At 43.1% G+C, this 21471-nt stretch overlaps 1 protein-coding gene across 1 annotated transcript in view; it reads right to left on the reverse strand.

Moving 5' to 3' along the window:
• The window catches only part of syngap1b (synaptic Ras GTPase activating protein 1b), a 41463-nt gene extending 33841 nt beyond the window's left edge, over positions 1-7622 (reverse strand). The window contains exons 1-7 of the mRNA XM_060901001.1: positions 7479-7622; positions 5923-6021; positions 3921-4160; positions 2716-3051; positions 2460-2604; positions 770-914; positions 186-422 (exon numbers count right to left, since the gene is read on the reverse strand). Of these exons, the coding sequence (XP_060756984.1) occupies positions 186-422; positions 770-914; positions 2460-2604; positions 2716-3051; positions 3921-4160; positions 5923-6021; positions 7479-7622 (1346 nt within the window). The remainder of the gene's footprint in view (positions 1-185; positions 423-769; positions 915-2459; positions 2605-2715; positions 3052-3920; positions 4161-5922; positions 6022-7478) is intronic.
• Positions 7623-21471: the final 13849 nt, after the last annotated feature.

Below are 21471 nucleotides of genomic sequence, written 5' to 3' on the forward strand. Positions count from 1 at the left end.
AGACCAAAACCAGGCTCTGATTGGCTGGTCTCTACTTTCCTAGAAACTGCAGCTTTCTTTCAAAGAACTGAGAAGCAGTGGTGCTCTACATACAACATGGAAGTCCATATGGTCCGATAGATTTAAAACACACATGCAAAGCAATTAAACACAAAGCCTTTGTACAGCAAATTGCCTGGACTGACTTGGAGAAGTTAGCGAGGTTCTGCAGCACTTTGGCTATGAGGGTGAGTGTGCGTGATGTCTGTTCGTCCGGGTATTCCTGGGTGAGGTTGAACAACGATGGAGACATGACAGCTGGACAAAGGAAGCGCAGGAAGAGGGAGCCACTGATCAGGCGGTCAGCAATGTCCTCCCTCCCCCTCTCCGCACAGCGTACTCGCCAAGACGCAAAGACCTCCTTCAGCTCACGTGGAAAAACACTAGTAGATACAAAGCATTTACAATCGAGTATTTCAAAAGAACTTTCATACAAACTTTGATGCTCTTTCAGACCTACATTATGGCTTTACGCTCTTGTATACCTTTGTGTTTTGTATTTTTGACAGTAACAACAAGTATTAGATATGTACATATTCACCATAGCCCACTATAAGTATAAATCCAGATCCAGATACAGATATTTGGAGCATTAAACAGATACAGATATTGATTCAGATTGTGTGACACCCCATTGCTAACATTTTTTGGTTGAAGCATTTCCTTTACTTTGGGATTTATCACAGAATAATCACATTTAACGTTGCTGACATTGACACTGGCCACTAACCAATGCGAGTTGACGATTTTGCAGAGAGCAAGCTCACAACACATGCGAAGATTCGCCTGATGGTCCAGTAGAACAGAAGGTGGAGTTCTCATGGGATCAACCTCGCAGTTCTCCTCTGACTCATACAGCGCTCGGATGAAGTCACCTGCATACAAATAAACAGCAGCTCTGTACAACTAATGCAAAACACCAATCAATTTGAACGATCCTCACTGCATGTTAATGCACATTAAATCAATATGGCCTTAAGTCACAGCTGTACACCAGGACTGGGGATCCCAACAACAAGTTTCAGGCATGGGACATTTTGGGTGGATGGGTAGGTGGGTGTATTCAGTCACAGTTACTGCAAAACTGTTGATTTAGCAGTCGATTTAGCTCATTGTTTCTGGAGGAGAGGTCAAGTTCAGTCGTAGTTTCTGTGGGAGTGGTCAAATTCAGTCACAGATTCTTTGGAGTGGTCAAGTTCAGTCACAGTTTAATTGGCAGCGGTCAGGTCAGGTCACAGTTTCTGTGGAACTGGTCAAGTTTGGTCACAATTTCTGTAAGACTGGTTGAGTTCAGGGCGGCATGGTGGTGCAGTGGTTCTCACTGTCGCCTCTCAGCAAAAAGGTTCTGGGTTTGAGCCCATTGGCGGACGGGAGCCTTTCTGTGTGGAGTTTGCATGTTCTCCCCATGTCTGCATGGGTTCCTCTGGGTGCTCCGGTTTCCCCCACAGTCTAAAGACAAGCAGTTAGGTTTACTGGCTACTCTAAATTGCCCATAGGTATGAATGTGTATGTGTGAGTGTGCAGAAAGGAACTGGCCACGCTACTGCTGCGATTCTGGCCAAGTCAACCAAACATGGTTTGCCTCAAGCCCGGTTCGGGTTCGGCAGTGATGGTGATGATGGTTGAGTTTAGACAGTTTCTGAGGGAGTGGTCAATTTTGGTCACAGTTTCTGTGAGAATGGTCAGTTTAGGTCAATGTTTCTGGAGAAGAGGTGAAGTTCAGGAGTGGTCAAGTTTGGTCAAAGTTCTGTGAGATTGGGTAAGTTCAGTCACACTTTCCGTGAGAACAGTTGAGTTTGGCCAAACTTTACAGCCTCTGAGGCAGTGGTTCTGTGGGAATGGATGATTTTGGTCACATTTTCTGAGGGAGTGGTCAAGTTTGGTCACAGTTTCTATGGGAGTAGTTGAGTTCTGTCAAGGTGTCTGCACTATACCACCCCCCACCCCCACCCCGGAACCCTAGCTGTAAAGGTTGAGGGCTACAGAAGCAGAGATCGGCGCTGCCCAATGCACCTTAAGGGCCTGGTTAATACTGGGATGGGAGACTGCCTGGGAAGACCAGGCCCTGGCATGGGAAGGTCTTTGACTTTGACTTGAAGGTGTCTGCAGAAGTGGTCAATTTTGGTCATAGTTTCTGTGGTAGTGGTTGGGTTCAGTCACAGTTTCTATGGGAGTAGTTGAGCTTGGTCACAGTTTCGGGGGTGGGGGTGGACAATTTCAGTCACATATTCTGCAGGAGTGGTCAAATATGGCCACAGTTTCTGTGGGATTGTTTGAGTTTGGTCACAATTTCTGCAGGAGTGGTTGGCGACAGTCATAGTTTCTGTGACAGAAGTCAAGTTTGCTCACTTGTTTCTGCGGAAGATAGGATTGAAAAAAATAGTCCTGTGCACCGCTCTACAATAACTAAAACTTATCACCTAAAGCATCCTTGAGGTACTTGTGTCCGATGAGTTTGAGGTACTCTTCTATAGCTTTGGTGGCTAAGGTGTTCTCTCGGAATATAAGGTGCTCTCGGTCTATGAATCGGTCCACCTCACACATCGCCATGTCTGAAAGAAAGTCCTTAAACACAGAAAAGGAAAATGTCGTCACACCACAGACAGTTCACCTGTAACCAAAAGATACAAAAGGAATGATAAGTGTACACAGTTAATACTAACACTAAGCATCTACCTTTGCCTTCCCTGTGCTTTGTAGGATGTGTACCAGTGCACAGGCTACTTCCTCCTTGCTTTTGACACTCAGCAGAGGCTCCAAGACAGCACACAACGTCCTGTAGTTGTTGGTGACATACTCTGCAAATTCTTTGTACAGCTCCATTGGCAGGATGCTCATGGTCTGGTAGCGAGACTTGAGCCGCAAAGAGGCATTGATGATTTTACCCCCTCCTACACCGCCTCCTTTGGCCAGGACACTGGGCTGAATGACAGGGTACCATTGCTCTACAAACTGCCGACCGGTGATGCTGGATATGGGGATGCTGACCAGTCCTAGATATGTGCTTTTCTCCTGTTGGTAAGGGTTACTGTTTAGGAACTGTGGGTGAAACTTCACAAAACACAAAGAATTTGCGCTTGCCGTTCAAAAATGAAACCAACCAACCAAGAGGTTCCCTTGTACTCACGCAAGTGTGATGTCTGCTTTAGGTCTCAACAAAGTAACATGCAGTGGAAGCTTTTTCCTGCTGCATCGAACACATCGATGTGTAACCCAAGATGTATTCTGACTGATATATTTAGGTTAAGCTACGTAAGCTGATTATTTGTTAGATAGCTGAGAGAACTATTATCTTCATGAGCAATAAATGTGATTCCCTGGATCAGTATCGCTTTCAATCAATCACTGCCACTTAAAAGTTTTCTCCAGACTGGAAAGCTACTGTGCAAGCCCACACACGTACCTCAGCTAGCCAGTGTACTACTTTGCTCAAGTTTGAGGAACTAAAATGCAGAGTTACACAATGTCTTTCATCCCTCTAAAATAGCACTTTTTAAGAGCTTGGTCAACACAAGCTATTTATATGGATAAACGTGGCATACTAAGAGTGGCTGAGTGCTACAAGGTAGGGAAGCCATGGCTTAATGGTTAGAGAAGCAGCTTTGGGACTAAAAGGTTGCCAGTTCAATCCCCTGGACCAGCAGGAATGACTGAAGTGCCCTTGAGTAAGGCACCTGCTCCCCAGGCTGCTCTGGGTATGCTGTATATCACTCTGGACAAGTGAGTCTGATAAATGACTGTAATGTAATGTGGTTTTTTGTGTCTGGAAGCCAACTGGTGCATTTTCTCAGTTGCATACTGACAACATAACATATTACACTAACTCGCTAATCACGGTCACCCCAGGAACCATTTTTTATGCCATAAATGAATTATCCTACCTTGCGTCTTTTCTTGTCCGTCTCTTTGTAGAGATGAAGTCGGAGGTTGCGGACAGCCGGGAGGTTGTTGAACTCAAAGTGCTCGCCCCAGAAGACAGTGTCGGTGCGGGGTTTGCTGGTGGTGCGTGCGTACAGCATGTCGTCCAAACACAGTTCACAGTAGTAACGTTTTTTGGGTGGCAGCTCCCGGGCCTCGATGATCCAGAGCTTCAAGACATTGTCCACTCTCCGACTGTTGTCCTGAGTGTGAGGAAAGAGCGGATTGCTCAGTACTGGTCGAGACATGTAGGCGTATGGCGTAAGAACATGGAAATAAAGAAATGACTGCTGATGCTGGTAAAGGTTATATCTGACAGCAAGCGGAACTGAATAACAGGTTATTTAACAAGATAGAAATATTAAAAATAGAAATGCTGCAGGGAGTGAGAGGACTCAGGGTTGGCCACGGTTCAAGAAAGATTAGCACTCAACGTGTAATGAGTGCAAGAGATAAAGGCTCAAACTATGTTCAAAATCCCCAGTGGAAGAGCAGAGTGCTCGGATGGATAAAGAGAGTGATGTTTTCATAAAGGCTGAGTCATTTAATCAGATCAAAATGCCACTGGTTCACTTTGGCCTGTGTTTTATGGTGTAATTTAGTTCAGCTAAATATACCGCCATTTGAAAAGCAGTTGTGTCCAGAAAATAGTGCTTAATTGGTATGCCAGAAGAAGCCTCTCTGTCCTTCAAGCTTCCATCAATAAAATAAATTGATCAGCATGTACATTGAGATAATGAGTATCCTTGGTGTGTCCTTTCATCTCTTCCTGAAAAGGTATCAGCTAAGATACATTTCTAGGAGCTTTGATGGCTTTTGGAAACTCTTGCTGTCATCTATGTATCATAATTCAGTCCCGGGCTCCTGCTGACTGAGCATATGGATCAGTCAATCTAAGATCCAAAAGTTCTACTCCATTCCCAAAGAGCACCATGTGTTTTGATGAGAAGCACAAAAAAAGAATGGAAATATGAACTTTGTAGCATGAGATATTTGAGACATAAAATGTAAAAATGGTGAGAAGAACACAAGATGTCTGTATTAAAAATAAGAAGAAGAAGAGGAAGAAGAAGAATGTGGGGTATGAAGACTAAAATGATCCCAGTCGTTATTGGAGCGCTTGGGGTGATAAAAAAAGGACTGAGTGAGTACCTTGGGAGAATACCAGGAGGTAGTGAGATCAACCAAATTCAGAAAATAGAGTTGTTGGGAACTGCACATATCCTACGGAAAGTGCTTTCAATTATATGATCGACAATTATATTCCCCAGGTGTATGGTATATACCCGGATATAACTTGTATAGAAATGAAACCGATGAACCCTATAATAATAATAAGAGGGCCGGCACAGTGGTGTAGTGGTTAGCGCTGTCGCCTCACAGCAAGAAGGTCCGGGTTTGAGCCCCGTGGCCGGCGAGGGCCTTTCTGTGCAGAGTTTGCATGTTCTCCCCGTGTCCACGTGGGTTTTCTCCGGGTGCTCCGGTTTCCCCCACAGTCCAAAGACATGCAGGTTAGGTTAACTGGTGACTCTAAATTGAGCGTAGGTGTGAATGTGAGTGTGAATGGTTGTCTGCGCCTATGTGTCAGCCCTGTGATGACCTGGCGACTTGTCCAGGGTGTACCCCGCCTTTCGCCCGTAGTCAGCTGGGATAGGCTCCAGCTTGCCTGCGACCCTGTAGAACAGGATAAAGCGGCTAGAGATAATGAGATGAGATAATAAGAGGAAGAAGAGAAGAGGCAAAGAATTGAAGAATGATCTTCATAAACTTCACAGAATTAAAATGGTGGCCCAGAAGACGGGTACGAAGTTAGAAAAGCAGCTCTGCTGCTGTTTTGAGTCCCAGTTAGCTAAGAATGTCATGGTGTCCTTCTGGAAAAATGTAGAAATGTTGAAAGTGATGTGATGTAGATGGATGAGAGAGAAAAATGAACTGATATCTATGATGATCATTTGTTCCACTCACTTTGTTGGGCTTCACAGCTCTCTGTAGATTCTCGATCCATTTGTCTCTTTCTGCAGCCGATCGACAAGCAAAGCACTTTGTTCCCGAAGCAGTCGTCACCTGAGATACAAGATAATGGCATTAAAAGGAAAAATAGTGATGACAATCACTGAATGAATGCTGGCAGTTAATAAAATGTCATGGTAATGGGATGCTGTCATCATTGTTCATCGTTCATTCATTGCTCATCTGTCATTTAGTTGAATTTTCTTTTTGATAAGTGTGACTAAACATAAGACTCAAAGTTTGGACAAATCTCTATCTTTGTCAGTGTCGTTCATTCATTGTTCATCGTTAATTTTTGTCAGTTGTTATTAGTTTGACTATTGTTTAGTGGATTCGATCCTTCAACAACTTTTCCTCAATAATAGGCCAATACCAGAGCTCTGTTGAAATCTGGATTCTGATTGGTCAGAAGGTATTGACCTCCAAGTCTGAGGCCATGGTTCTCTGCCAAAAAAACAGTGGAGTGCTCCCTCCAGGTTGGGAGTGAGCTGCTGCCCCAAGTGAAGGAGTTCAAGTATCTTGGGGTCTTGTTCATGAGTGATGGTAAACTGGAGCATGAGATGGACAGGCGGACTGGGGTGGCGTCAGAAGTAATGCAGGCATTGTACGGACCGTCGTGGTGAAGAGGGAGCTGAGCCAGAAGGCAAAGTGTTTGATTTACCAGTCAATCTACGTTCCAACCCTCATCTATGGTCACGAGCTTTAGGTGGTGACTGAAAGGATGAGATCATGGATACAAGCGGCTAAAATGAGCTTTCTCTGATAGGGTGAGGAGCTCAGACATCCGGAGGGATCTTGGAGTAGAGCCGCTGCTCCTTCATGTCGAAAGGAGTCAGCTGAGGTGGTTTGGGCATCTGATTAGGATGCCTCCTGGGCGCATTCCTTTGGAGGTTGACTGGGCATGTCCAACTGGGAGGAGACCTCGGGGTAGACCCAGAACACGCTGAAGAGATTATATATCTCATCTGGCCTGGGAGCACCTTGGGATCCCCCAAGAGGAACTGTAAAGTATTGCTGGGGAGAAGGACATCTGGAATACCCTGCTTAGCTTGCTGCCACCGTGACCTGACTTCGGATAAGCGGAAGAAAATGGATGGATGCTATTGATTCATTTTCTATAACAGCAGCTCTGACAGTAGTGCAGCTGCAAATCACATGAATGCGCTTGTTCTAATACATTAACATTTCTGTAGTAACCGCTCATTCACAGGAACTTGTACGGCGATTGAGCTGAGCATAATCGTAGCGTAATAATCAATGGATAAATTATGTTGTTATTCAACAAGGATGCAGTGAAGTTTTCAGTAAAAAGACATTTGCAGAAGGAGTCTCAGGCATCAGCACTTTGTAACAGTCTGATGTAAAGCCGGAACTTACTGGAAAAGTTTCCGGACAGAGGTGTTTACACTTTTTGTGGTTTCTCAGAGTGAGAGTTCACGTTGGTTGTAAACTTTAATTATACTTTTCATCGACTATATGTACTATTCACAAGAGCTACGGTATATTCTCACCTCAAAGCAGTACTCCTGCCCTAAAATGCTGGAGTGAACCGGTTTGATGATGGCATCCTCGTCCAGTGTGAGGTCCAGTGCCTCAGCTGCACTACTGGGAGACAGCAGGGATTCATGAGAATGGGACTCTTTGAAGCTCTGCATCAGGCGAGTCCTGCAAGGAGACAAGGAACAATATACAGTCACTAAGGAAGTTCTGAAAAAGCACAGGACTGGACTCAAAGGGTGGCTCATCCAACGCCGACTCGTTCAGACAAAATTAACCTTCTACTTCATTTCAACAAGATCAGAAACTTGTTAAACACCTACTCAGTGACGCATTCGGCTAAGACTTAGATGGCAAATTTTTGGTACATACCTTTGAAGCATCAGTAACTGTGAATAAAGCATCCTCACAGGTAACTGGACGTTCAAGTTCAAATGAAATGCCTTTTAAACAACACGTCAGTGAATCGGTTTGACAAACAGCATCCACAAACACCTACCTACACTTACCGCACCTTCTAGCACACAAGCTAGATGGATCCATACGCTTAAAGTAAAGCACAAGACAAACAAGACAAGACAGACCCAGAAAATAATAATGAAGTTATCCAAAAGACATATTAATCAAGGGAAATTAAGCCCTTTTAGATTAAGCACGTAAAACAAGAAAAGGTTTGAAAATCCTCTGGACTCCATGAGAGCTGGAGCTTTCTCTGGCGTATCCTCATAGCATTACTGTTACTGTATACATTCAGGAATAAAATGTGCATCAGGGTGTTAGAGACATACAGTGGGGAGAGAGAGTGGTATAAAAATAGATCCATCAGAATGAGTCAGAATGAAAAAAGTGAAAAAAGAGGGGTGTGGAGGAGGGAGGGAGAAAGAGACAGCATAAAAGGCAGAGAGAGAGAGGGAGGGAGAGAGAGAGAAGACAAAGATGGACTTCTTTAAGTAAATCAAGGAGTTATGTAAGCTGCAGGATCCAAAATGAGAGAAAGTGAAAGTGATCAGCAAGGGGGTGGGGGATGAGGTGGAGAATGGGGTGTTACTAGGATTCCATTTGGAGTTTATAGGATGTAGGTTCTTCTGTTAAACTGTTTGATATTGATGCTCATTAGGCTGAATTGCCACCTTTGAGGACAGAAAGGTTTTGGACAATATATGGTGTATATCACAGTCACTAAATCATGAGATTTAACGTGTCTAGTTAAGTCAGAAGTTGCAATGAGTCTCGTCTGAGTTCCATAGTTTATACTCTAGAGTCCAAGTCAAGCCCAGTGTCCCAAGTTAAGTCGAGTTTGAAGCAGTAGAGTTAATTCCAGAGCCCCTAGCTCTAGACTCTGACTCAAATCCTGAGCCCCTAGCTCAAGACTCTGCACCAACTCTGGAGCCCCTAGCTTTAGAATCTGACTCAAAATCCTGAGCCCCTAGCTCTAGACCTGACTCAAGTCCTGAGGCCCTAGCTTTCAACTCTGGCTCAAATCCTGAGTCCCAAGCTCTAGACTCTGCATCAACTTCAGAGCCCCTAGCTCTAGACTCTGCACCAACTGCAGAGCCCCTAGCTCTAGACTCTGCACCAACTTCAGAGCCCCTAGCTCTAGACTCTGCACCAACTGCAGAGCCCCTAGCTCTAGACTCTGCACCAACTGCAGAGCCCCTAGCTCTAGACTCTGACTCAAATCCTGAGCCCCTAGCTCTAGACTCTGCACCAACTGCAGAGCCCCTAGCTCTAGACTCTGACTCAAATCCTGAGCCCCTAGCTCTAGACTCTGACTCAAGTCCTGAGGCCCTAGCTCTCAACTCTGGCTCAAATCCTGAGCCCCAAGCTCTAGACCAGACCTGGGCATTTTGCGGGCCGCATCTGGTCCTTTGGTTCATTCTGACTGGCCCGCGTAAGGTTAATTAGAAATTACAAAATAAACGTATTTTCTAATTTTACCTCATGCATGAACTGAATCGCAATTTGTACAACCGGTTTCTTCTTTTTTTTCTTTTCTGAATGTGCATTGCTTTTATTTTGAAGTTGTGTTCAACAAAAACACAATGTGCACGACATGAACATGACATGAAATCCCATGAAACCTAATCCCGCGATAACTACTTCCGTAATTTGTCCAGACCAACCACAAACTTGTACGTCATTCTTCAAACGGTCCAGCCAATCACATAGTGTGACGTCACCAGCAGGCGCCCGAGCCGATCTATAGATCTGATTCCTACACCAAATCGACGTTGTTGCGAGCAGGTCACAAGAAGACTTTAGCTCCCAAAATGTCCACAAAAAGAAGAAAGGTAGATGCCGAATGCAGGGCTTTCAACAAAACATGGACTGCTAAATATTTATTTACTGAAGTCAGAGATAAAGCCGTGTGTTTAGTTTGCGGAGAGCAGATCCGAAAAAATGAAAAACACCAAATGAGGTGATTAGACTACAAATGTGGGCATCATTATTATAATATGATGCATCTTGCTTGATATTTGGAGCAGAAAGACAATATTGTGATGTCTTTATTGTGTTTTGGGGTGAATGTGACTGAAAAAAAATGGTACAAACATTCACATTTTGTTAACCATTGTTTTGGGAAATTTGATTGAATAAATGACATTTTTTGTAAGGCAACCTCGTTTTTTCCAGACTCTTACCAGTCTTAGCAGCTTGTAAAAACAATGTTATTTATTGATTTATATAAAGAAATACAATTAATATTATGCAGAATTTAGTTCAGCCTTTTGGTCCGGCCCTCCACAAAATTTTCTGTTTCTCATGTGGCCCCATGGAAAAAATAATTGCCCACCCCTGCTCTAGACTCTACATCAACTTCAGAGCCCCTAGCTCTAGACTCTGACTCAAGTCCTGAGCCCCTAGCTCTCAACTCTGGCTCAAATTCTGAGCCCCTAGCTCAAGACTCTGACTCAACTCCAGAGCCCCTAGCTCTCGTCTCTGACTCAAGTCCTGAGCCCCTAGCTCTCAACTCTGGCTCAAATCCTGTGCCCCTAGCTCTTGTCTCTGACTCAACTCCAGAGCCCCTAGCTCTAGACTCTGCATCAACTCCAGAACCCCTAGCTCTAGACTCTGACTCAAGTCCTGAGCCCCTAGCTCTCAACTCTTGCTCAAATACTGAGCCCCTAGCTCAAGACTCTGACTCAAATCCTGAGCTCCTACCTCGAGACTCTGACTCAAATCCTGAGCCCCTAGCTCAAGACTCTGACTCAAATCCTGAGGCCCTAGTTCTCAACTCTGGCTCAAATCCTGAGCCCCAAGCTCTAGACGCTGCATCAACTTCAGAGCCCCTAGCTCTAGACTCTGGCTCAAGTCCTGAGTCCCTAGCTCGAGACTCTGGCTCAAATCCTGAGCCCCTAGCTCAAGACTCTGACTCAACTCCAGAGCCCTTAGCTCTCGTCTATGACTCAAATCCTGAGCCCCTAGCTCTAGACTCTGACTCAAGTCCTGAGCCCCTATCTCTCAACTCTGGCTCAAATCCTGTGCCCCTAGCTCTTGTCTCTGACTCAGTTCCAGAGCCCCTAGCTCTAGATTCTGCATCAGCTCCAGAGCCCCTAGCTCTAGACTCTGACTCAAATACTGAGCCCCTAGCTCAAGACTCTGACTCAAATCCTAATCCCCTATTTCTAGATTCTGTGTCAACTCCAGAGCCCCTAGCTTGAGACTCTAACTCAGATCCTGAGTTCCTCACTGTAGACTCTGGGTCAAGTCCTGAGTCTCAAACTGTAGAGTCCAAGTCAAGTCCAGAGTCCAAAGACAGAGCTGGAGTCAAGCCCAGAGTCCAAAGCCATAAAGTCGAAATTGAGTCCAGAATCTGAAGCCATACAGTCAGTTGAACCCAGAGTCCTTAGATCTAGACTTCAAGTCAAGTTCAGTCCCAAGCTTTAGAGTCCAAGTTAAGTCCAGAGACCAAAGCTAGAGTCAGAGACAAGTCCAGGATTTGAATATATGGAGTCATAGTCAAGCCCAAAGTCCCAAACTCTAGACTCTGAATCCAGTCCAGAGTCCCAAACTGTAGAGTCCAAGTCAAGTCCAGAATCCCAAGCTGTCTAAGTATTGTCCAGAATCTGAAGCTATGGAGTCACAGTCAAGCCCAGAGTCTGTAGTTCTAGATTCCAAATCACATCCAGAGTCTCAAGATGAGTCCAAAGCCTGAAGCCATAGAGTCAGACTCAAAACCTGAGTCCTTACCTTAAGAGTCTGAGTCAATTCCAGAGTCTCAAACTGTAGAGTTCAACTCAAGCCCAGGGTCAAAAGCTGAAGAATCAGGGTTGGGTCTGGTGTCACCAACGTTGGGATGATGTTAGAAATTCCACTTCATCACACCAATTCATTACTCATTAATTTACAATGAAAGCATCACACACAATGTTTTATTCCTTACATATCCATCACAAGTTCTTGATAGAAACATAAAAAGACAACATCCTAACAGCCGATGATTGAAAAGCAAATCTCAGAGACTTCATTTAATCTGTAAGCATGGCACATTTCCAAAATTCTTTTTACACCAATCATCAGAGAGGCCAAGGGTAGCATCAGCTCAGCACTGAAAATAAATGAAAGAATGAATAAGTCATGACTGAAGGACCTGACCAAATAACAGCATCTGGCCAAAGAAAGTTCAAGAGGGACAAGAAGACTCTATAATGACTTTACAGAGCTGCATCACATTAAATGCCCTCAGACCATCTGTGAGTGCACTCACTCCACTGCAAGGTCGTTTTTACTTATGTGGTTATTATACAGTCATACAAAGCACTTTGTCAGGGTTCAAGCCCGATTAAGGAATCAGTTCCACCTCACAGGCAGAATGACTCTGCTGGTAAACAATAAAAAACTGGAGGAAGGAACGGCTGAAATGTGTCTTGCTTTCTTAAATAAATAATTTGAAAACACAATAAACCCATAATCACAAAGTATATGAGAAGCAATATTTGCATATTTCGTTTCGTGACTCAGGAAATGTTTTCTATCTGGTGGAGGGTCACTGATACATGCATGATGCAACTCAATACTGTCAAACAGTAGGTAATGTCTCAGAGGTGGACAGAGAAGAACATCGACATGGCTGGTCCAGACAGAAATAAAGTCACAGAGGAGCACCTGTAAAATAGGAAATTACCCCAGGACCACATTTAAATGTAATCCCATCCCATCCCATCCCATCCCATCCCATCCACAGAGGGCTAGAAAGACATTCTCTCTTCAGCCAAAATTCATCATCTTTTAAATCCCAGATGTTTTGTTTATGCTTTGACATTGCTATGACCGTATTCGTAGCTGTCCTGTGAGTTTTGTGTAATCTGATGCCGTCCTCCTGTTGGTGGACTCCGAGCACTTTGAGATTTGAATCAAAATTTTCCAACACTGCAGAGCATTCTCATCAGGTGTCTTTAGACGCAGTGGCACTAAAAGCAGCGTCTCAACTCCCGACGAGAGGTTGTGTGATTGTGCCTGCGACAGTAAATTTGGGTCGAATATCGTACAGAGTAAAGCTAGCTTAAAGTGCACAAACCTTATTCTGTAAAACTCATTGTATAATCACCTGAAAACTATTGTAAATGATAAGCTTCATGAATCTAAAGTCTGGGCTATAGATAGAAAGAAATCAGCCCCAGTATCTATTTCTGATATGTAATTCTTTTTATGACCACTGGTGGTGCTGTTGTTCTTGATTCCATTAATTTCTTTTGCAAACTCTGGAGCCCCCTAAGGGTCATGGTGGGGATTGTTTTACAGTGGTGCTTGAAAGTTTGTGAACCCTTTCGAATTTTCTGTATTTCTGCATAAATATGACCGAAAACATCATCAGATTTTCACACAAGTCCAAAAAATAGTTAAGAGAACCCAGTTAAACAAACGAGACAAAAATATTATACTTGGTCATTTATTTATTGAGGAAAATCGTCCAATATTACATATCTATGAGTGGCAAAAGTATGTGAACCTCTAGGATTAGCAGTTAATTTGAAGGTGAAATTAGAGTCAGGTGTTTTCAATCAATGGGATGACAATCAGGTGTGAGTGGGCACCCTGTTTTATTTAAAGAACGGGGATCTATCAAAGTCTGATCTTCACAACACGTTTGTGGAAGCGTATCATGGCACAAACAAAGGAGATTTCTGAGGACCTCAGAAAAAGCGTTGTTGATGCTCATCAGGCTGGAAAAGGTTACAAAACCATCTCTAAAGAGTTTGGACTCCACCAATCCACAGTCAGACAGATCGTGTACAAATGGAGGAAATTCAGGACCATTGTTACCCTCCCCAGGAGTGGTCGACCAACAAAGATCACTCCAAGAGCAAGGCGTGTAATAGTCGGCGAGGTCACAAAGGACCCCAGGGTAACTTCTAAGCAACTGAAGGCCTCCCTCACATTGGCCAATGTTAATGTTCATGAGTCCACCATCAGGAGAACACTGAACAACAATGGTGTGCATGGCAGGGTTGCAAGGAGAAAGCCACTGCTCTCCAAAAAGAACATTGCTGCTCGTCTGCAGTTTGCTAAAGATCACGTGGACAAGCCAAAAGGCTATTGGAAAAATGTTTTGTAGACGGATGAGACCAGAATAGAACTTTTTGGTTTAAATGAGAAGCGTTTTGTTTGCAGAAAGGAAAACACTGCATTCCAGCATAAGAACCTTATCCCATCTGTGAAACATAGTGGTGGTACAGTAGTATCATGGTTTGGGCCTGTTTTGCTGCATCTGGGCCAGGACGGCTTGCCATCATTGATGGAACAATGAATTCTGAATTATACCAGTGCATTCTAACGGAAAATGTCAGGACATCTGTCCACGAACTGAATCTCAAGAGAAGGTGGGTCATGCAGCAAGACAACGACCCTAAGCACACAAGTCGTTCTACCAAAGAATGGTTAAAGAAGAATAAAGTTAATGTTTTGGAATGGCCAAGTCAAAGTCCTGACCTTAATCCAATCGAAATGTTGTGGAAGGACCTGAAGCGAGCAGTTCATGTGAGGAAACCCACCAACATCCCAGAGTTGAAGCTGTTCTGTATGGAGGAACGGACTAAAATTCCTCCAAGCCGGTGTGCAGGACTGATCAACAGTTACCGCAAACGTTTAGTTGCAGTTATTGCTGCACAAGGGGGTCACACCAGATACTGAAAGCAAAGGTTCACATACTTTTGCCACTCACAGATATGTAATATTGGATCATTTTCCTCAATAAATAAATGACCAAGTATAATATTTTTGTCTCATTTGTTTAACTGGGTTCACAAATACAGAAATACAGAAGATTTTAAAGGGTTCACAAACTTTCAAACACCACTGTAGCTACTTTTGTGTTCCTTTGTAGTACTTTTGCATTAACCTAAAGCTTTATGCAAAAGTGTTGTGAGGAAATACAAAATTAGCTTTAAAAAAACCTCCATTGTAACCCTTAGGGGGCTCTGTAGCTAACAGCAAATAAGGCGATGTGGTTGGTAAAAACTGACCCTTATTTCTTAAGCTTAAACTTTGTAGGAAAACTGAAGGAGGGAAATCAATCAGAATGTTTGTAAAAATAGGAGAAGTTGTAATCACCTGTCCTGATCAGCGCTGCGGAATCGTGGGAGGATCATTTGGCGGAAACTGCTGGTGCGGTCCAGCTTGGGCTGACTCTTCGCTCGTTTAATAGACCCCTTCAGCCTTCGGCCAAGAAAACTCTGTAATAAAACATTCAGGATTAGTGAGAGACGCACAAAACAAGTCAACAGTCTGCTATGAGAAATGGCTTCCTTCAACACAATTCAGATAAATGTCCAGTTCTGGCCAAAAAGTCGATGTGGAACGAGATACTGTTACAAAACTGAAAGGGAGGAAAGAAAGTCTGATCAATGATAAAGAAACCTTTTGAGAGGTGACCTTAAAAATATAAATAAAACTGTTGAAGACTATTTTCCTCAATCCAACAGTCGATGATGCGACAATTTTCCTGCACTGTCTCTGAATCACCAATAGTGGGCAGTGTTGTACCATAAATATTCCCATTCATCAGCAACAGACAGGATTAGGATCAGGTTTAAAAGATGGCACAACTTTCATTAGCCCAATTCCAATTCAGAAAAAAAAAATCCATTCATAATAATAATAATAATAATAATAATAATAATAATTTAACTTCTCATTTATTTCAGATCATGACATTTCCTAAACGTGCTGAATTAATCTTTAAAGCACAAAATAAATCTATTTTTAAACTTTTCTTCCTGTTTTTTTTTTTGATAGAAATGTTTTATTTGCGGAGTTTGCATGTTCTCCCCGTGTCCGCGTGGGTTTCCTCCGGGTGCTCCGGTTTCCCCCACAGTCCAAAGACATGCAGGTTAGGTTAACTGGTGACTCTAAATTGAGCGTAGGTGTGAATGTGAGTGTGAATGGTTGTCTGTGTCTATGTGTCAGCCCTGTGATGACCTGGCGACTTGTCCAGGGTGTACCCTGCCTTTCGCCCGTAGTCAGCTGGGATAGGCTCCAGCTTGCCTGCGACCCTGTAGAACAGGATAAAGCGGCTAGAGATAATGAGATGAGATGTTTTATTTGCAGCCACCAATCAAAAGTTCACAAGTACAATATATTGTAGGTACAGAACACATACGGTGAACATTTTGTGTGTGTTAATTGGGTTTATTTAACAGTATTATCATCAGATCATGAGGCTGGATGTAAACAGCTAATTTACTTTTGAACATATGTGTCTTTGGATTAAGCTTCTGTCTCCTGGTCAGAAAACTGCACTGACTAAACATTTTTACATCAACATGAAGATCCTGGATATTAACAGACTGTAGATAGATAGATAGATAGATAGATAGATAGATAGATAGATAGATAGATAGATAGATAGATAGATAGATAGATAGACTACCGTTCAAAAGTTTGGGGTCACCCAGACAATTTCGTGTTTTCCATGAAAAGTCACACTTTTATTTACCACCATAAGTTGTAAAATGAATAGAAAATATAGTCGAGACATTTTTCTGGCCATTTTGAGCATTTAATCGACCCCACAAATGTGATGCTCCAGAAACTCAATCTGCTCAAAGGAAGGTCAGTTTTATAGCTTCTCTAAAGAGCTCAACTGTTTTCAGCTGTGCTAACATGATTGTACAAGGGTTTTCTAATCATCCATTAGCCTTCTGAGGCAATGAGCAAACACATTGTACCATTAGAACACTGGAGTGAGAGTTGCTGGAAATGGGCCTCTATACACCTATGGAGATATTGCACCAAAAACCAGACATTTGCAGCTAGAATAGTCATTTACCACATTAGCAATGTATAGAGTGCATTTCTGATTAGTTTAAAGTGATCTTCATTGAAAAGAACAGTGCTTTTCTTTCAAAAATAAGCACATTTCAAAGTGACCCCAAACTTTTGAACAGTAGTGTACGACGAGATTGAGTGGAATAACTGTTTTATTCGATCCACATTCACTGGATTTTGAGAAACAGAGCACTTTTATTTTTTGCAAATTCGATAAATAAAAACTTTATACAAAACATCCGACAAAATCATTTCCGCTTAGAATGTAAACAAACCAGCGACACGACAGTCGCAATTTGTGAAAAATACGACAATAATAATAATTCTTGAAAAAAAAGATACGTTCTTACCATCAAATACTTTTATTCCATATTATGTTGCTTTTGTTTTGTATTTTTGGGGGTTTTGTTTTCGAGTCGAGTTTTTATTTAGTCCTCGGTTGGTTCAGCAACACGCTCCACCATTTTGTTTTTCTCTACTAACGGTATATGAGCTGATATCCTAGTAGTAGAGTAGCCAATCAGAGCACGCGATTGCTCATATCCAGTGAATGTGGATAAAATAAATGACAATAGTAACAGGAAGAAAAAAATCTGTCATAAAATTGAACAAAAAATTATTTACAAATCGATGCATAGTTTTCACGGAAAGACAGTCCTGACGGCGCTTGTGAACGCCGCGAGAGATTTGCATTGTTTTATGTCCAGAGGAAGTGAGTTGCACAGTTTTGCAGCACTGAATGCAAATGTGTTATCACAAATGCAGCAGGATAACGTTCGTGTTTGTATGTCGAGCGTTCCTTCCATGGACCGCCGCGAAGTTGACCAACCTTTTCCTGAGGTATTCCAAAGCGAGATCATTAAGGTAGCCTTGGAACTATTTATGCAGGTTAACATCAGTGTCGCACAAATCCAGGAATTTACTGCATCCAGGTGAAGAGGGATGAAAACGAATTTGTTTTCTGATCTAAACCTGTATTTAGATTTAAGAAACAGGAAATGAAGTGCATGAGGTAAAAGGAGCAGGTTGAGAAGATGAGCACACGTGTCGTGTTGGAGAGAAATGTGTCCTGTCTGCATTGCCAACACTGCAGTTTTACAAACCAGCACGACTAATGAACGTGATACTGTGACACAATGGCACTATCTGTGTCTTTACCTGATACACTGCTCCAAATATCTGGATCTGGGTGTGGCCTAAACTAGACATTTAAAAAATGTGGGTCATCCTCACGACTCACTAAGTATTAGAACTCAGTCGTCAATTTCAATTATATTTTATTCATTAAAAATAACTTTGTTTTCACTGATAGCACTGATAAGTTCAGCCCAAGTGGACCAGCAGATCATCAGATAATCAGATCTGAGCGACTGACTCAGGTTTTGGCTCTGGTTACGCTTGTGAGCATGTTTACTTCCTGACTGACTAAGATTGCTTGTCTGGCACCTTGTTGCCACTCGCTCTGGCATCTCTCTCACGCTGGCACTTGGCATGACCGTGCCACGCGTCTCTGGATTCACGTACCTCAGACGAGGGCAGAGCCGTGACGCTGGACTTGACCTTCCATTCTCCGGCACAATGAGAGACGGGAGAAGAGGATGGGCAAAGAGAAAGGGAGAGAAACGGAGACTGAGGTAGAGAGGAAGAGAGGGGCGGGGTGCGGATTCGTCTTTCTGGTGGAAGGGGGCAGGGCAGGGATGGAGAGAGAGAAAGCGGGAGAGAGAAAGGGTGAGAAAGAGGGAGAGGCGGTGTGCATGTGGTTTTGCGGGTGAAGGGACGAGGAGACGAGAGAGAGGGAGAGAGAGGGAGAGAGAGAGAAAGAGAAGGCAGGAGCGAGCGAGGACGGGATGGAGGGGTACTCACGGATTGTCGGAAGGGTTGTGGGGGGGCTATGGGAGGGGTCTCCATGCTCGGCTGGCGCCCAGTGGCGATGCTTTTCCGCCTGAGGCGGGCGTTGTCTGAGAGAGAGAGAGAGAGAGAGAGAGAGAGAGAAATGAACGAATTAGCATGCTGTTATAAAATCACAGTGCACTTTATCTCCTGCAGCAAAAACCACAAATGAGTTTCACATCAGCAGCAGAAACGAAAATAATACAGTACATTTATGATCTGTAAACCCGTAATGCTAATTTTACTTGTTTTATGACTACTTTATGACATGTTTGTCCTGCATCGTAAGCAATCATAAACAAAATCACAATTTTTGCAAAATGTACTGTACAACCAAAAGTTTGTGCACCCCGACCATCATGTCCTGATGTGCTTATTTATCATCACACTCCAGATTTATTCCTGTTTTACTGTAATAATAAGCTCCACTCTTCTCTTCTTCTCGTGCAAAGGCCTTCGACTAGATTTTGAGGCGTGGCTAAAGCGATTTGTGTTTATTCCATTCAGCTACAGGAGCATTAGTGAAATCAGGTGCTGATGTTTGGATGTTGAAGAGGCTCCAGCAGGCTTGTGGTACTCGAGTCCGACTCTTGCACTAATTTTAAGGACTCGTGACTCAACTTGGACTTGAGCACTGATGACTCGGACTTGGACTCATGCATTAACTGCATTCTTACTCGTAAATTGGAGACGAGGACTCTGAGTTTTTCTTTATTTTTTGCAACATGCCATAATACACTACCGTTCAAAAGTTTGGGGTCACTTTGAAATGTCCTTATTTTTGAAAGAAAAGCACTGTTCTTTTCAATGAAGATCACTTTAAACTAATCAGAAATCCACTCTATACATTGCTAATGTGGTAAATGACTATTCTAGCTGCAAATGTCTGGTTTTTGGTGCAATATCTCCATAGGTGTATAGAGGCCCATTTCCAGCAACTCTCACTCCAGTGTTCTAATGGTACAATGTGTTTGCTCATTGCCTCAGAAGGCTAATGGATGATTAGAAAACCCTTGTACAATCATGTTAGCACAGCTGAAAACAGTTGAGCTCTTTAGAGAAGCTATAAAACTGACCTTCCTTTGAGCAGATTGAGTTTCTGGAGCATCACATTTGTGGGGTCGATTAAATGCTCAAAATGGCCAGAAAAATGTCTCGACTATATTTTCTATTCGTTTTACAACTTATGGTGGGAAATAAAAGTGTGACTTTTCATGGAAAACACAAAATTGTCTGGGTGACCCCAAACTTTTGAACGGTAGTGTAATTTGGCATAAGATATTTACATTAATTTTTACACTAATTTCGTGCAAGAGAATGCACATTCACCTGTTCATACATCATGTTCAGGAACAAACTAACGTTAATGGCGCTTAAATGCCTGGAGAGAACGCCCCTACGATTGCCTGCTTCTCGTGCAGTGGAAAAACGGGGACAACCTCGAACTGCAATCATCATTTTGTAAGACTCCACCCAGAGAAGGAAGTGACACGCTATGTTCATTGCTCTGTTGATAGTGGGCGGGGCTTGCTTGCTGAGCGATAAACTAGCGAGTGTTAACCCTCTCTCATGTTATTTGCCCTGTTGATAGTGGGCGGGGCTTGCTGAGTGATGAACAAGCTTTTTTTCTGTAGACTATTAACTAAAATGGGGCCGTCGAGCAGGAACGTTAGTCCAACACGGTAGCAAAGACGCTTTCACATAAAGGCAGCAACAGACACCGTCACATGGTGTGGTTGGAGTCATGTTCTCGGATCCGACTCACTTTTCTTTAATGACTTGGACTTGATGCGGAATTGAAGACTGGGGACTCGAGACTGGACTCGGACTCGAGGTTTAGTGACTCGACTACAGCACTGGGCTCCAGTTCCACTTCATCCCAAAGGTGTTCAATGGGGTTGAGTTCAGTCAGGGCTCTGTGCAGGATACTTGAGTTCTTCCAGTCCAACCTGAACACACCATGTCTTCATGGAGCTCACTCTGTGTACAGGAGCATGGTCATCATCCTCGTTATGCTGGAACACATTTGGGCCGCTTAGCTCCAGTGAAGGGAAATACAGAAACATTCTATCCGATTGTGTACTTCCAACTTTGTGGAAGAACCACATTTTGGTGTGATGGTCAAGGGTGCACATACTTTTGGTTATATCAAAAGTTTATATTAAGACATAGAGCCTAGCTAACTTTTTTCATCTCCCTCGTGTGAGTAAATAAAAATGTTTTTCAAATGATTTCTGGTCAACTTTATGAAAAACAGTGTAGTAAATTCCAAGCATAAACCAACAATGTTCAGGTGAAAATGGACAAAAATGGCACATTAAGTTTAAAAGAGTAAAAATGATCTAAAATGTTCTGCTGTTTCCAAATTTTAAGATTAAGATCCTACAACACGGCTCACGTTCTCCCAGGCTCATTTTTTTTTTCAGGATATTGTGATGCTGTGTTGTACAACTCCACGTGGTTTGACATGGTGGTGATAATCAATCTGTCCGTGGTGCCCATTGTTGTAAACGGTCTTCTTGTCATTTCTTGCCCCTGTAAGACTTACCGCTTTGATTGGTCAAAACACCTGAACCGTTCCTAGGATACACTAAAGTGACACTGATGAATCAAGTTCAACTTGAACCAACGTTCTGCTCCTACGTCGATGGCAAAAAGCTCGCAGTGTGAACCGTTCCCAAGCTTTGGACTCTGGAGTAAATTAAACTGCTGTCTTTGACACATTTTGGTGCAATAATGTAATGAAAGAAATAAAAATAGCCTTGATGAGGCTGGAGCTTATACCAGTCACTGTTGTTGTGTGTGAGTTTGAAACCTGAACAATCCTGTAGGAGGAGTAACGATTTTCAT

The sequence above is a fragment of the Neoarius graeffei genome, chromosome 19 (genome assembly GCF_027579695.1).
Source record: "Neoarius graeffei isolate fNeoGra1 chromosome 19, fNeoGra1.pri, whole genome shotgun sequence".
NCBI classification, from domain to species: Eukaryota; Metazoa; Chordata; class Actinopteri; order Siluriformes; family Ariidae; genus Neoarius; species Neoarius graeffei.